At 44.6% G+C, this 14,529-nt stretch overlaps 4 protein-coding genes across 4 annotated transcripts; 3 read left to right on the forward strand and 1 right to left on the reverse strand.

Annotated features, from left to right (window-relative positions):
- Positions 1-550: 550 nt before the first annotated feature.
- Positions 551-2,084, forward strand: IL334_002869 (uncharacterized protein; the record flags this gene model as incomplete). Its single annotated transcript, XM_062934607.1, has 6 exons — positions 551-617; positions 691-883; positions 998-1,086; positions 1,169-1,227; positions 1,305-1,400; positions 1,476-2,084. 6 exons carry the CDS (start codon positions 551-553, stop codon positions 2,082-2,084), a joined length of 1,113 nt encoding a protein of 370 aa, XP_062790658.1.
- Positions 2,085-2,989: 905 nt separating this feature from the next.
- On the forward strand, positions 2,990-5,299 carry IL334_002870 (uncharacterized protein; the record flags this gene model as incomplete). Its single annotated transcript, XM_062934608.1, has 6 exons — positions 2,990-3,064; positions 3,212-3,305; positions 3,378-3,499; positions 3,566-4,611; positions 4,670-4,859; positions 4,919-5,299. The coding sequence occupies 6 exons, from the start codon at positions 2,990-2,992 to the stop codon at positions 5,297-5,299; spliced, it is 1,908 nt and encodes a 635-aa protein (XP_062790659.1).
- A 925-nt stretch (positions 5,300-6,224) lies between these two features.
- Positions 6,225-9,600, forward strand: IL334_002871 (uncharacterized protein; the record flags this gene model as incomplete). Its single annotated transcript, XM_062934609.1, has 16 exons — positions 6,225-6,456; positions 6,551-6,731; positions 6,821-6,964; positions 7,063-7,377; positions 7,472-7,557; positions 7,624-7,668; positions 7,738-8,028; positions 8,090-8,160; positions 8,224-8,350; positions 8,409-8,527; positions 8,586-8,616; positions 8,672-8,722; positions 8,783-9,072; positions 9,133-9,205; positions 9,266-9,362; positions 9,435-9,600. 16 exons carry the CDS (start codon positions 6,225-6,227, stop codon positions 9,598-9,600), a joined length of 2,319 nt encoding a protein of 772 aa, XP_062790660.1.
- A 1,618-nt stretch (positions 9,601-11,218) lies between these two features.
- Positions 11,219-11,836, reverse strand: IL334_002872 (uncharacterized protein; the record flags this gene model as incomplete). Its single annotated transcript, XM_062934610.1, has 2 exons — positions 11,219-11,238; positions 11,308-11,836. 2 exons carry the CDS (start codon positions 11,834-11,836, stop codon positions 11,219-11,221), a joined length of 549 nt encoding a protein of 182 aa, XP_062790661.1.
- Positions 11,837-14,529: the final 2,693 nt, after the last annotated feature.

The following is a 14,529-nucleotide window of genomic DNA, read 5'->3' on the forward strand; positions in this document are numbered from 1 at the left end:
CGTCATCATATGTATTTTATGCTCAAAGCGCAACCTGATGATTTTGCAGAAATGAGTTTGCCTTTATGCCGAAATAATAAAATGTCTGGAACGTCAGGCTGGATATCGATGCCGGAACCGGGGAATGGGAATTGAGAAGGTATTCGGACATGTGTCTCGGCTCTGTCAGCTGCAAGCGGTGATCACCACCAAGCCTCCATGGGTGATTACCGATTACGGCTATGACGTCTATGGAAAGTGACGCTTTTGAACAAATTTATTTCGGATTGATCTTGTACGTGTATAATTTTTGGGAATGCGTCGTTCGTGATGATTAGATATAAACTAAATGCGAAATTTATCCAGCAAGGCTTTTGGGAAGGACTCTTGGCAAGAAAGTGAGAATCGATCGATTTTATCCTTTTCATCCTCCGTGATTCCTCGAATAGAATTTAGAGACAAAATAGCTAGATAGACATATTCACTACGTCAATAATCGATATACTCATATCGGTACACCTTTACTTTCGATTTTCTTCCCTCAAGCAACTCGCATTTTGAGATTACGAGGATGAAAGCTGCAGACGGATCTAGGAAACCATTATGGTTGAATCAACGAACAATGACATCTCATTTCTGTGAGTTGCTTCTCGTGTTCTACAACCTGAAATTCGATGACATACACTGACGAATATTCTTGGTGAAAATCAGTCTTCGGTCCATATGTTCTATTCCCTATTTTGGCAGCATTCACTTGGTTAGCTGGTATCCTAGCTTTATTGATTCTATGGGTCAGAGCTGGAAAACCAAGATACATGTCAGACGAAGCGAGTGTAGTCTTCATTTCAGATGTAGGCGCAAACCATCAAACTTTATTCATCTTCATTTGTGCTTTTGTCGCAGGGTAAGTTGAATTTTTTCTCCATGGTGTAGAATCAAGTGGACTCGGTACCGAGCTTCATCAAAATGTGTGGAACATTTCGCTGATAATGATATTGTAATCGTATCGATCATACAGATTCTACATCCTCTCATTATTCGCTGAAAGATGGTTGAGACACGTCGATCGATTGCCTACCGATCTCAGAAAGAGAGAAAAGGTGTATGGTAAGTATACATGTCTCTCGAAATTTGTAATCCTCTGTTATCCAGAAAATGTGCTAACGAATTTCATGTCATGCCTGTGTAGACTGGTTAGCCATCGTTTTCTGTATTATTGGATCGGCCGGTTTAGTCCTCTTGTCTTGTGTAAGTCCATCTTTTCTTTCTCGATCACAGAATTGAAAAGTTGGCTCTGGCTGATCTATCACTGGATCTCTCTGCAGTTCAACGCATTCGATCATTCAACCATTCACTGGACAATGACACTTGTCTTCATTGTTGGTGTTGCTCTATCTGCCATCTTCCAATCTGCTGAAATTGTGAGTCCCTCTTTATCGACTAAATCTGATAGTTATACGTGAACAAAGTTGACTTTGATATTTGATTTCTCTTAGTGGTCATTACATAAAGATCATCCTGACCGAAAATCATTGAAACGAAACTCGATTCTCAAGCTCATCGTAGTCTTCGTCGCTATAGCTTGTGCTGTCGCTTTCGGCGCTACCTATGGAGTCTGCGGTGGTAACTCCACTGCATACAACGGACATTCAGCCGAAACATGTAACAAAATCACATCAGCGGCAGCATCATTAGAATGGGCAGTGGCTTTCATATTAGTATTTTATTTCTTGACTATAGCGGCGGATTTATGGCCAGCGGGGAAATCATCTCCTAGATATATGAGAAGATTAGCTAAATGGCAAGAAAGACACGATTCAGTCAATAATCTAGAACACGACTTCACTGGAAGAAGAGCCTTCAACGAATATCCAGAAAGATGGGAAGATAGAGAAGAAATAATGAGAAATCAAATGTTAAATAGAAATCAAGGAAGAGAGAACACTCCCGCTGCTTTACCTGCTCATGTAGGAAATGGTGGTTATCTTCAATCTTCGAATAACGGATACGACAACACAAGAACTGCACCAGGCTCCATAGCAGGTACAGAAATGGATAACAGATATAGTATGGGAAGTCAAGCTCCCATGATGAGACAAGTCTAAAAGTGCAAACAAACTGCAGTGGCTGGCACAACCAACTGTCCAACCTTTATCTGTGCCATAAAATCACATGTAGCTATAGATCGCATCGAGTTTTACTTATACAAACACTTTTATAATATGAAATACTGCTATAGTAGATGTATAGTAAACAAATAATTACACCATACCTCTATGTTTGTTACTTCGTACTATCTTTTTCCAGCCACGCCACACATGTGCATGTAATAGTTTGTCTTTTGCCTGAATATGGAATGTTCCTGTATGCGTTGTGTGTCCCATTTTGCCGGATTGAGTATAAATGCAGTGACGTCATTAACCTCATGTTGGTTCTTTTTATTCATTTTCATTTGATCCCCCCCCCTTTTTTCTCATATGGTTTTTACCCTGATGAAATGACTTGCGCGCTGACGTTTGCACCACTTTTGGGTTTATTTTGCTCATTTCACTCTGTCAAGTTACCCGAAATGTCATCTTTCCCTTATCCCTTAGCTTCCCACCCACCCCAATCCCATCCTCACCATCCCCCGTCAGTCTATTCATCTTCTTCCTCTTTCATCTTCTTCTCTCATCCTCATCCAATCATCCTCACTGCCCCGCACATCATACACTTTTACCTCTTCCAGAATAACAAACCCGTAACACCGTAAGTCGATCGTGTAAAGGGAAATCCCTGTATATCATCGTCATAATCCCCCCCTTCGCAGTTCATGTTCATATAACTGACCAATTCATCTTTGATCCCCATTCCCTCCCTTTTTTACATTCCATCTTTCCGTAAACACTACTTACTCACTTGCCGCCCACGTAGTTGTTATATCTTATATATCATCCTATCTTCTCTTGACATTGTTTATCTCCATCTGAACCCTAATTAAACAATCGAACATCAAACATCAATAACAAAGATGTCACACTTTGATACTTTGTCCAGGACTACGTCCAGGACTGCCGGATCCACAGTCTCTAGAAACCAATCTTTGGTGAGTAGCTACTCCTTTTCCCCATGCCTCCCCCCTCTTCATTTCACTCGGCATAAGAGCAATGTTCTTTATGCGTGTCGTATACATACGCCAGACAGAGTCAACAGAACAACGCCGCTGACCTCTGCTGCTTGCATCAACTCATAGATCAAGAAAAACACTGCTCCTCATGAACTCAAACCTTCTGATATCCTCATTGAGCGATTCACTGCTTGGAAACAGATCGTTAAGATGCTCATCTGTGAGTATTCATTCGCATCGAGCTGTGTGTTATTATGTCAGGAATGGTGGCTGACTCCGATACGATTACTAGCCTACTTTGAGGGTGTCGCTGATATCGAAGCCAACACATCTAAAGAACTCACCAAGCTTGGTGCCGTCATCCAAGTCCCCTTCAGACCCGGAAACCAATTCTTAGGTGAAGGTGGTATGCAAGTAAGTCTCATTCTGTTGTATGTGAAGCATTCAAACCGTAACACTAACTGCGCCTTTTGTTAACAGGATGTCTTCTACACAATCCGAGACAAAACCCGAGTCATCGCCGACTCTCACTCTTCTCTCGCCCGAACCATTGAATCTTCCATCGTTCAACATTTGCAAAAGCTCAGAGCCGAGATCAAGGCTCACATCAAGAATGTACAAAATGACACCGGAAAGCTCGCTGCATCTGTCGCCAAAGAGAGAGAGATGTCCACCAGGGCCATTGCCGATCTCCAACGAGCCATTGGTGCCGTTACTCACACCCCAATGCAAGTCTCCGCCAAGGAGGATCCATTCGCCGTAAACCAATCTGTTCACAAGCAACTTCAAAAACAAGTTAACGAGGAAAACTCCCTCCAAAAGTCCATCATCATTATGCAACAAAACTCTGCCCACTTCGAAGAGGGTATTGTTCGATCCATTCAATCCGCTTGGGCCACATTCGATGAATGGCAAACCAGAATGTCCAGCTCTGTTCAAGAGACCTGGAGACATCTTGGTGTCAACATGGCTCAACTCATGCCCGATAGAGAATGGGTCTCATTCGCTGCTCGATCTGATCATTTACTTGATCCCGAGACTCCTCTACGAAACCCTGAACAAATTGACTACCCCGGTAAAAACGATCCCGCTGTCACTCCTGTCCACACTGGTTTACTCGAAAGGAAGAAGAGATTCACCAAGACTTACAAGGAAGGATTCTATGTCCTTACTCCCGCCGGTTACTTGCACGAATACGCTTCATCCGATCCTACTACTGCTACTCACCCTGTCTGGTCTTTGTTCTTACCCGCTTGTACTCTTGGTCCTCCTTCTTCAGCCACTACAGCCAAATCTCACAAATTCCACATCGAAGGTAGAAAAGACGGTACTTCTGCTTACGGTAAAACACCTGGTGGTCGAGGTCTCTTTGGAGGTTCAGAAACTGCTTTCACCTTTAGAGCTAGAAGTCACGAGGAAATGATGGAAGTCTGGAACGACCTCCGAATGCTCGTAGCTCGATACTTGGTTGCCAGTGAACAAATGGAAAGACAAGGTGATGTTGCTTACGCTGTCCGAAGTGTTGGGTGAGTTCAACCCATTTGGTCGGTGAACGATGTATTTATGCTGATGATGTTTCCAAAGTTACACATCTGACCAAGAAGAGGACGAGGAAGACGAAGATGAAGAGGAAGGCAGCTCCGTCGAAGAGGCCGAAGAGGAGGAAGAGGAAGAGGAGCATGAAGGTGCTCATGCTATCGATCAATCTGAAGAAGTACCCGCCTATTCTCACGGTGAAGCTGCACCAATCGAGGTCGGTCCCAACGGTTATGCTGTGAGTCCAGACACAGGTCTATCGTTGCCACATCGTAGGCTGACAGTCTTGTAACACAGCTTGATAAAAAAGAGCGACCTGAGCTCGGACCTGAAGCTCCCATCAGTGGAGAAACAGGAACTGAGCGACAATTGACCAGAAAGGAGGAAAAGGCGCCAGCAAGAGAGGAGCCCACAACCGGTGAGGCTCTCTCTTCTATTTCAGTTTCAACTCCTACGGGCGAAGGTGCGGTAACCAAGGCACATGCGGCGGAACGACCGGAGGATTCTTTGGGTGAAGTTGTTCACGCACCAGCACCAGTCTCAGTCTCGGGCGATTCCCCTGCTGTTGATGAGGGTCCAGAAGATTCTGAAACTCCCCCTGCTCACAACGAGACATCATCACCTAAGGGATTACTCAGCAGATTCACGGAGAACTTCAGTGGAGCGAAGAAAGCGTAATGGTTGTTACAGCCAAGCATAATTCGCCCATACCCTTTCCTGCCAAAGTTACCTTTCCGAACCGTCTTCAAGATACACGCCGCACCTTTGCCTGTTCACATGTTTTTTTCGAAGTTTGAGTCATTTTACTGATGACCACCTTTTTTGGTTTTTTCTTCCTTTTGTAGCCGACGAATAGGGTATATAAGTATCAAATCAAACTAAATAAATACCGAATTATAGTCGCTGTTGCAAAAATGGTAAACACGGACTTTATGGATTCCTTCTTCTTTCTTTTTTCTCGTGCAGTAGTTTGGTCTAAAGGGAATGGACGTGGGGAGTGTGGAGTGAATACTGCACAGTTTCTGGTGTACGTTAGGAGATATCTAAAAAGTAGTGGTGTTCTCTCGTAAATTTGTTCGAATAATTCTCTTCATCTCGATAATTGCCTTTTAATGAATTTGCTTTGTAGTCTGATTATTTGTGAAAGCTGCACTGCTTCGCGCTCGCTACCGAGCATTGCAGGTCCATTGCATTGGTTATGTACCGATCGTAGAGCGAGCTGGGAGTGAGTACTCTGTAGCTCACATTTAGTGGTGGATAAATCACGAGAAACCTTGGCCATAGAGTATCGTATAGGCCGTAGAACAGCACCATTATGGTTCTCAACTAGTGAACACCATAGAATGAGTAGCAGTTGTCGATGTTTACCGAGCTATGCCGTTCATGTCAATTCACACACGGGTATATTCGATACTCTGATAGCCGGGGATACCGACTGTGTGTGTGCGCTCCGTGTCAAAGTTGAATTCTTGTGAAATACGAGAAATGACATTGGGTAGAGTCAAGTCCGTCAAATTGATCAGCGAACGGTGCTATATCATCTCAGCTGAGATATAGCGACAAGTCTGCAAATTCATTTGTATGCTCGGAAATAAGGATTAAGATGTCCAAAATAGCATCAAGACCTTCACCTAATACGTCGGTATCGGTAGAGATGGTTCGGACCAATCTACGCAAATCATTAGACGTGTATCTACATCATCGACCGGTAGTACAGAAGATCTTGACGGCAGGATTCGTAGCTTATTGCATTGGAACTACTTTCGCGGCTGTAAGTGGACGAACGACGAAGACTAGTACTTCTTCGGGAGGAGGAAGGAGGGGAAAAGGCAAAGGTGCGTTCAGGTGGTTCATCTATCTTTGACGTAGCGACAAGGAAGGAGACATTACCATGAACATATGCTGAAAAATGATATTCTTGATTTGCAGATGCAAAGAAAACAGCAACAGCATCACCTGCCGATCCATTATTTCATATAAGGTTGAAACGATTGCTTCGAATAGTTATACCAAGTCTGAAAAGTAGAGAAGCTGTAATGTTGGCATTACATTCTGCTTTTCTAGTTGCTAGAACAGGCTTGAGTTTATATGTAGCTGAGTTGGATGGAAGGTGAGTTTCACTTGTTTCATCTTTCGTGGATGACTGTAAATGTGGAAATCGGAATTGAAAGACGAAAATGCTGATGAAGTGATGGATAGAATCGTATCGTCTTTAGTAACTGCTCAACCTGCTCTATTCCTATTGAACTTAGCAAGATGGTTGTTAGTTGCTATTCCAGCTACTTATACAAATTCAATGTTGGAATATTTGCAATCCGAGTTGGGACTAGCATATCGAACGAGGTAAGTCTTGACATTCTTTGCCATGACCTTGATATCTCACCATATGGCTTCTACTTGGTGCCGATGCATATTGACGTGTCTTTGTCTTTTGATTACAGACTTACGAAACACGCTTTACAAACATATCTTGATCCAATCCCACCCTCATCCAATATCAATTCCACTTCCAAGTCGTCTGGACAATCAGATCAGTCTAAATCCAAATCGGATATGGCGATGGCAGTGGATATGGAGAAGATGTCACAATCAGAATTAGATTCTCAGATATCGGGAGAACAACTTTTCTACAAATTAGCGAATTTAGATGATAGGATTAAAAATGCAGATCAATATTTGACTGTTGACATTCAACAATTCAGTAATAAATTGGCGGAAATATATTCAAATATTGCTAAACCTGTTTTGGATGTAATGTAAGTTCATCCGAGTTTCCGATATCAGGTCGATGTGATGATATTCGGATACTTGGTAGGACAAGACGAAACTCACGTTGAATATGATCTGTAGACTATACAATTATCAATTATCGAGAAATGTCGGTGCAGAAGGTTTAGTCATTTTGACCATCTTGGTTCAAATGAGTGCTGGCTTGTGTGAGTTTCAAAATACAACCCCGCTGCTCGTCTGTTGCGTGCTCATTTCCATATAATACAATACAGTGCGAGCTATCACGCCTCCGTTCGGTACATATGCAGCTCACGAAGGTATGTCATTTCACTATGTTACTCGATTGACCGATCGTGTAATGCTAACTTTTTCTTTTTATCCCACAGCTAAACTTGAAGGGGAACTTCGATTCACCCATTCTAGACTGCTAGAATCGGCCGAAGAGGTAGCTTTATACCATGGAGAGGAGTTCGAAAAGAACGTTATCGAAAGAGGTTACTTTGCACTTGTCAAGCACGCTAACCGAGTCCTGAGGATACGAGTCTGGCATGGAATGGCTGAAGAAGGTGTAATCAAATGGGTTTGGGGTAGTTTAGGTCTTTGTATCTGTGCTATACCCGTATTTGCCGGTGAGATGTTGGGTATGAAAGGTGGAGATCTGGGTACGAGGACTGAAGGTAAGGATCGTAATCTTTTTTTCGACTTCAAGACAACAGCTTATACTGTATCTGGACGCAGGCTTCGTGACCAATCGACGTTTGTTGCTATCATCCAGTGATGCCTTTGGAAGGGTCATGTACAGTTATAAAGTAAGTACTGCGCTGGCGTACTATACATCAGTATTTGCTCAATGTCGCTGAATCACTCCGAAGGAACTGGCAGAGCTTGCCGGTTATACAGCGAGAGTGTCGGATCTCTTCGAGTCTATGGAAGATGTCAAAGCGGGTCATTACCAGAAGAAATTAGTCAGCAGTGCTAAGATTGAAGACAACGCAAAGAGTATGCTTTTTTCAGCTCCCACACTTCTCACGGGCCTAACGATGCGTGCGTGAAACAGTGCTGCAAGGTCGAGGGAAGATCATAGAATCGGATGAGATACGATTCGATCAAGTCCCTCTGATCAGTCCAAATGGCGATGTACTCGTGAAATCCATGAGCTTCAACGTTGAGCCTGGAGTAAGTGATTTTCTGCATTTTCTCGTCACGGCTATGGCATAGCTGACCCAAGTCTCAGAAACATCTGTTGGTGGTCGGACCTAACGGCTGTGAGTAAGCGTCCTGTCGTGTAGGAAAGGACGCTAAACTAGACCTTTCCCATAGGCGGCAAGAGTAGTTTGTTCCGAATCCTCGGTGGACTTTGGCCAGTATACGGTACGTATCAAAAATAACAATCATCAGAAAAGTGTTCCCGCAGCTGAACTGTTCTTTCAGGCGGCACTGTATACAAGCCTCCCGCACGATCTTTCACGTATATCCCTCAAAGACCGTATCTCTGTACTGGTACCTTGCGAGACCAAATCATATATCCTCACTCTCAAGTCGAAATGAAGGAGAAGGGTGCCACAGATGAGGACCTGTCGAAGATCCTGGAGGTAGTGGAGATGGGTCATATAGTTGAGCGCGAAGGTGGATGGGATTCCGTTAGAGAGTGGAGAGATGCTTTGAGTGGTGGAGACAAGCAGAGGATCGCTATGGCTAGATTATTTTATCATAAGCCCAAGGTAAAGTCTCCATTCTCAAGGTGGAATCGAAGGATCACGCTCATTTGTCATATGACATAGTATGCCATTCTGGATGAATGTACTTCAGCTGTGACGCTGGAAATCGAGAAAGTCATGTACGACCACGCTACAGGTGAGTCATCCCGTAGTATATACTACGACCAAAGATGTGTTCACTGATACAAATATATAGCATTGGGTATAACTTTGATGACAGTAAGTCATCGACCATCATTATGGAAATATCATTCAATGGTACTACAATATGATGGAGCTGGAGGATATATCTTGTAAGTCATTTCCATACTTCACCTACAATATGCAGATCTTAAGGTGGTGTGTCAGCTGATACAAGACTCTAGTACTGAGCTGGATGCGGAAAGAAGGTTGGCATTACAAGAGGAGAAACAAGATCTGGAACATAAATTATTGGCCGTGCCGAAACTGAAAGAAAGACTAGAAGAACTGAAAGCTGTTAAAGCTGAAAGGGAGAAGGTTAGTTCTAGGCAATCGTTAGGACCGCTCTAAATAGAATGGGTCACGGCTGTAGTCGTATTCGGGATTTGGAGTGTGGTTATGGAGCCGCGGAAGATCTAAGGAGGTGGATCAATGCATGTTGTATCGGACCTAAGTCTACTCCGATGATCATACTGCTCATTTCACGTTGTTGCCGGGACCACATGGGTATTCCCTTGTCTCTTAGACTTGCATCGTGACTCGCAATCAAATCCCTTTTTGTCTTCTTGAAGATCTGCCAGAGTGAATAGTGCAAACCTTCAAGCTTCCGTTCCCCCCACACCAACAGCGCAGCCCAGCACAGACCTGACGCTCTGTGGCGGTGTTATTGCGATGCTTGATGAATTAGGGACTGAATTAGAGGTATATCATCTGGTCGTAAGGTTTAGCGTTGACTGTGAATCATTCCAGGCTCACGCATGAGTACACCAATCTTTCTGTGCCGTTCCTACGAAAACCAGAATCTGAATAGAATCTTCAGGGAACTGACAACTTGTTATGGTTCATCTGCCTGAAACAGCACCTTCCTGTGTGTTCTTAATTCTTGGTGGCGTCCCCGTGTCCATATGGAGCCATTTTGTGTCGAGAGTGCTCACTCACCTTGTACACGCAGCTCGCGTGTGACTCGGCAAGATCTGACTTATCGAGCAGCATGATGAGTAAGCACATCGACTGGAGCACTCATCTGAATGCAAGGCGAAGAAGCGACACAAGGAACGAAGCTAATCCGAAGGCTGATGTAAGACGGTTTGTTCAGCACTATAACTCCTAAATTCATTGAGCTGTTTCGCATCCTCCACTCTCCTTTTCAAAAACTTTATGATTATCTCACTCCAAGAGAAAAGTAGATACTCCGCCTTCCTTATTTGCACATATAAGAACAATCTCATCATCTGGATTACATTGATTCCCCGATTCCCACCAATCTCAAATCTGGTATTCAGATATATACTTTGACTATAATACAACAATGTCTCTAGCATCGATCGACCAATACGTTCAACTGTAAACCGTACGTTGTCCGTGACTTTTTATATTCGCTTTCACCGTCATCTCGCAATAGTTTACTACTTGATTTATGTTCACGTAGACATCAATATTCTTTCGCAAAAGCTTCACTCGGCGCGAAGAGATAAGCAGATCCCCAATGCCGACCTGTGTTATGATCGAAATGAGCCGCTTACGATATTCGGGGAACGAAACTCAACACCGAGTAACACCTTGATTAACAAAGGTGTCAATCAGGAGAACCTCATCAACACCCTGCCAGATCAAGAGTCATCCCCGTTCCATCACTTCGAGCGGAAACGTACAGTCGTCGGACTGCGAACTGCAGATGGACGTCCTCACACGGGTCGATCGCGTCCAGGTGCACACGGTTACTCTGAATGGATCTAGACGCTGTAACAGATAATGCACCTGCAACAATTTTCATTAGATGAAACAACTGTATGTATCCGAGTATTATTGTTACTACATATATATATTTATCTAATGGTATTTGATTCTAGCGCGACGAAAACGAAAGACTCTACACGAGAGCCAAGAACAGGGGGACCAGTAACAGGTATAGGATTAAAGATGTTTTAAAGATATTTTGGTTTCGAAAGAATGGGATCAACCTCAAACTTTACCAGGCGGGGGAACCACCTAAATAAGGGGTAATAGTCATTAGCATCGCTGGTCTCTATATTCGAATAGTGGAGGAGTTGTACTCACCACCGTAGCCGAAACCTTGAGCAGACACAGCAGGTTCGGGTGCAGCTTCAGCTTCTCGTTTCCATGCGGGTGATCCACCACCGTAGCCAAAGCCTTGAGCGGCGACAGTAGGTTCAGGTGCGGGTGCAGCTTCGGCTTCTCGTTTCCATGCAGGGGATCCACCACCGTAACCGAAGCCTTGAGCGGAGACAGCAGCCTCAGCTTCTCGTTTCCATGCGGGAGATCCACCACCGTAACCGAAGCCTTGAGCAGAGACAGCAGCTTCGGCTTCTCGTTTCCAGGCAGGAGATCCACCACCGTAACCGAAGCCTTGAGCAGAGACAGCGGCTTCGGCTTCTCGTTTCCAGGCAGGAGAGCCACCACCGTAGCCAAAGCCTTGGGCGGAAACAGCGGCCTCAGCCTCTCGTTTCCATGCGGGGGAACCACCACCGTAGCCGAAGCCTTGTGCGGTGACAGTGGGTTCAGGGACGGGAGCAGCAACAGCTACGGATGCGAGGGCAGCGGCGAAGACGACAGAGAAGAATTTCATTGTGTATTATGTGTGGAGAAGGTATGTGTAATACAGATCGGTGGGTAGGTTGGTTTGTGACGATGGGATGTTGAGATGAGAGAAGAGGAATGTGCTAAAATGATCTGCGACAAAGCGATGTATATATACGTGGTTCAAGATGAAGACAAATGTTGCATTAACGAGTCCAGGTACCAGTCTAGATGTTCGTGATCACGGATTAATTTCTTTTGACATGGATGGGTAGAACGTATGGCTGACTCAGGGCGAATGACTGCAGAATGTTTACGTGAGAGGGAGCATTAAATCGCGGAAGGGCACAGCGTGGAGCGAGAGGATTTTTCAAGGTGATTTGGTCAGCGTCTCGTAAAATCGCCTCAGTTTAGCTCAACCCACCCTCTTCTGCGGATTTTGAAGGGTTGGAATACAAGAGGAATGAATTCTGCACACAAGGCACATGCTTGGTTCCTGGTAAAAAACTTCTTAAGGGTTCCAAGGTAATGAGGCGTTTCTGACGTGAGAATGAGAATGCGAGAGGTCCGGCTTTTTCATGAAAGTGATATTCAATCCCTTCCCCGAAGCCCCTGCTTTAGTTGCCGTGGAAAGCGCGAGTGGGGATGCTGTGATTTTCATACGGGGGGCAATCCCTGGACAAACGGAGATTATAGGAGATGTTCTCTCTCAACTAGTCGATCAGAATGTCGGGCATGTATACTACTGTAAATCAGCGCGTGCAACCTTATTTTTTGCGTGCTCATCTGCTTTGTCAGGCAAGCTGGACGCCCGACTGCATGAGAAGTCATTTGCTTGGGTGTTAAATTGTGAATCATAACACTATTTAAGTTTGGGATGTTTGTGCTTTACTGTCTACTTCCGTCATTCCATTCGGCCGTGCGATGTGCCATGTCATTCATGACCTGTGAAGCATGTTCCGCGGAATTGGGAGGGTTGATGAGGCGTGTTTCGCCATTGACAAGGAGTAAAGTCTCCAATTTTAGGAAATGGTGAATTGCGCAAACATAACAGACAAGAGGAAAGCAAAAGCAACTGTTGCTCCACTAGGCGCCACACTGGGTCATCGAAATAGGATGTTTGCGGAAGCCACCGTATACACCGGAATTGCGCAAGTCAGCCAGTGGAGTTGAGGAACGAAAAGAACAAAGGAAAAGAGATCGAAAATCACATGAAACGCGTACCTTGATCCCTGCGAACGGGTGAATGTGACGTTGGGGGAAATATGCACACATAATTAATGGTTTCTATCTGTCTCCGAATCAAAGCACATGTAGCGTTACGCCGAGACGACAAGACAAGGTCTTTTCTAGGCGCGACTGGATTTTCCCCCTTCACAGAGAACTTACGTCTCGGTCAGTGAGATGAAATCACATAAGACGTTCCTCGGACCTCAACCTGATTTGGTTCAGGCTGAGACGAGGGCTGGACCTGACTCTGCGGCCATATGAACAATTCCTTTTTGTCGTTTCGCCGGGGGCTGCAAACCAACTTGCCAAAGCGACATCCCGCTGCCGTTGTCAATATTTGAACAGATGTCGTGATCTACAAGCAGCCTATCGTCATGCTTACTTCATGAGTACTTTGCGGAAGAGTTTAACGGATAAAGCTCGAAATCTTATTTTCCAGCGTATCATCGGATGGTCACCATTCCGTGATGATGACGCATTTCATGGAATCGTTTGGCCTCGGAATAACAACTGAATAGGCTCTCTCGTACACGTAAGATCGTCGATCACCTAAGCCTACACGATGCGAGCTTTCCTTTTTCTTCCGACTTATGTGCAGCGATAGGAGAGATGTGGAGATCGTTTGGACCAGGCTATTTTGCATGTGTTCTGGCCGGCGCTGTTCTCAAAAGGATCTTCCGTTCCGTCGCGTCGACTATGCGAGTTGAGTTATTCAGCGCTGGCGGATGTAATTATTCCTCATTCGACAAGCAAAGCAACCTATGTTGCGCACTTCCTAGTCATGGCTCGAACAAAGAGCCAAGGCGTCATATAGTTCAAAACACCTGATCAGTTCCGGATTACTGTCTGGATCTAGGCGTTTAGTAACACAATCAAACCTGATTAACAACGCCTCACTCCCAACTTTTAACGCGGGTTCCTTAAAAAAGCCTCGTTACAAACCAAGACTTTCACCTCAAATATAAACGGGATAGGAACGTTTGTGAACATCACCACACCTTGTTTCAATCGACAACGGTGATATGTATTGCGACTTGACTCGATGACGAAAATACGGAAGATCTGACTACTGCTTCCGTCGATCAAACGATAATGTTTGGAAGAAACACCAACTCAAAACATTGTTTGAGCGTGTTTCATCCCATCCGTTCCTATGGAATTGACAGATGAAGGCGACAAGTCTCTGATTGCAAGATCACTTCTTCACATGATCGTTCAACTCAAGATCCTGCGTGGTCGGTTGATTTACTCCGCTACTCACTGAATACACCCAAAAAGTGTTTATGAAATAGAGTACACGAAACGCGTTACCGTGACTTGACTTACTCCTCATTCGGTGTGAGATACTACGGATGACGTTCTTGAAGTTATCTTACACTCCTAAACAACGGTGCACTGAAATGTGCTTGAGTATGTGCGTAGATTGGACCCAGACAGACCAAACAAAGAGCCCCTACGTCAATGCATGCATCGCATTACACTGTGATCACTTGTGTAGCCGTTCCATGGACA

This window comes from Kwoniella shivajii, chromosome 3 (genome assembly GCF_035658355.1).
Source record: "Kwoniella shivajii chromosome 3, complete sequence".
Lineage (NCBI taxonomy): Eukaryota > Fungi > Basidiomycota > Tremellomycetes > Tremellales > Cryptococcaceae > Kwoniella > Kwoniella shivajii.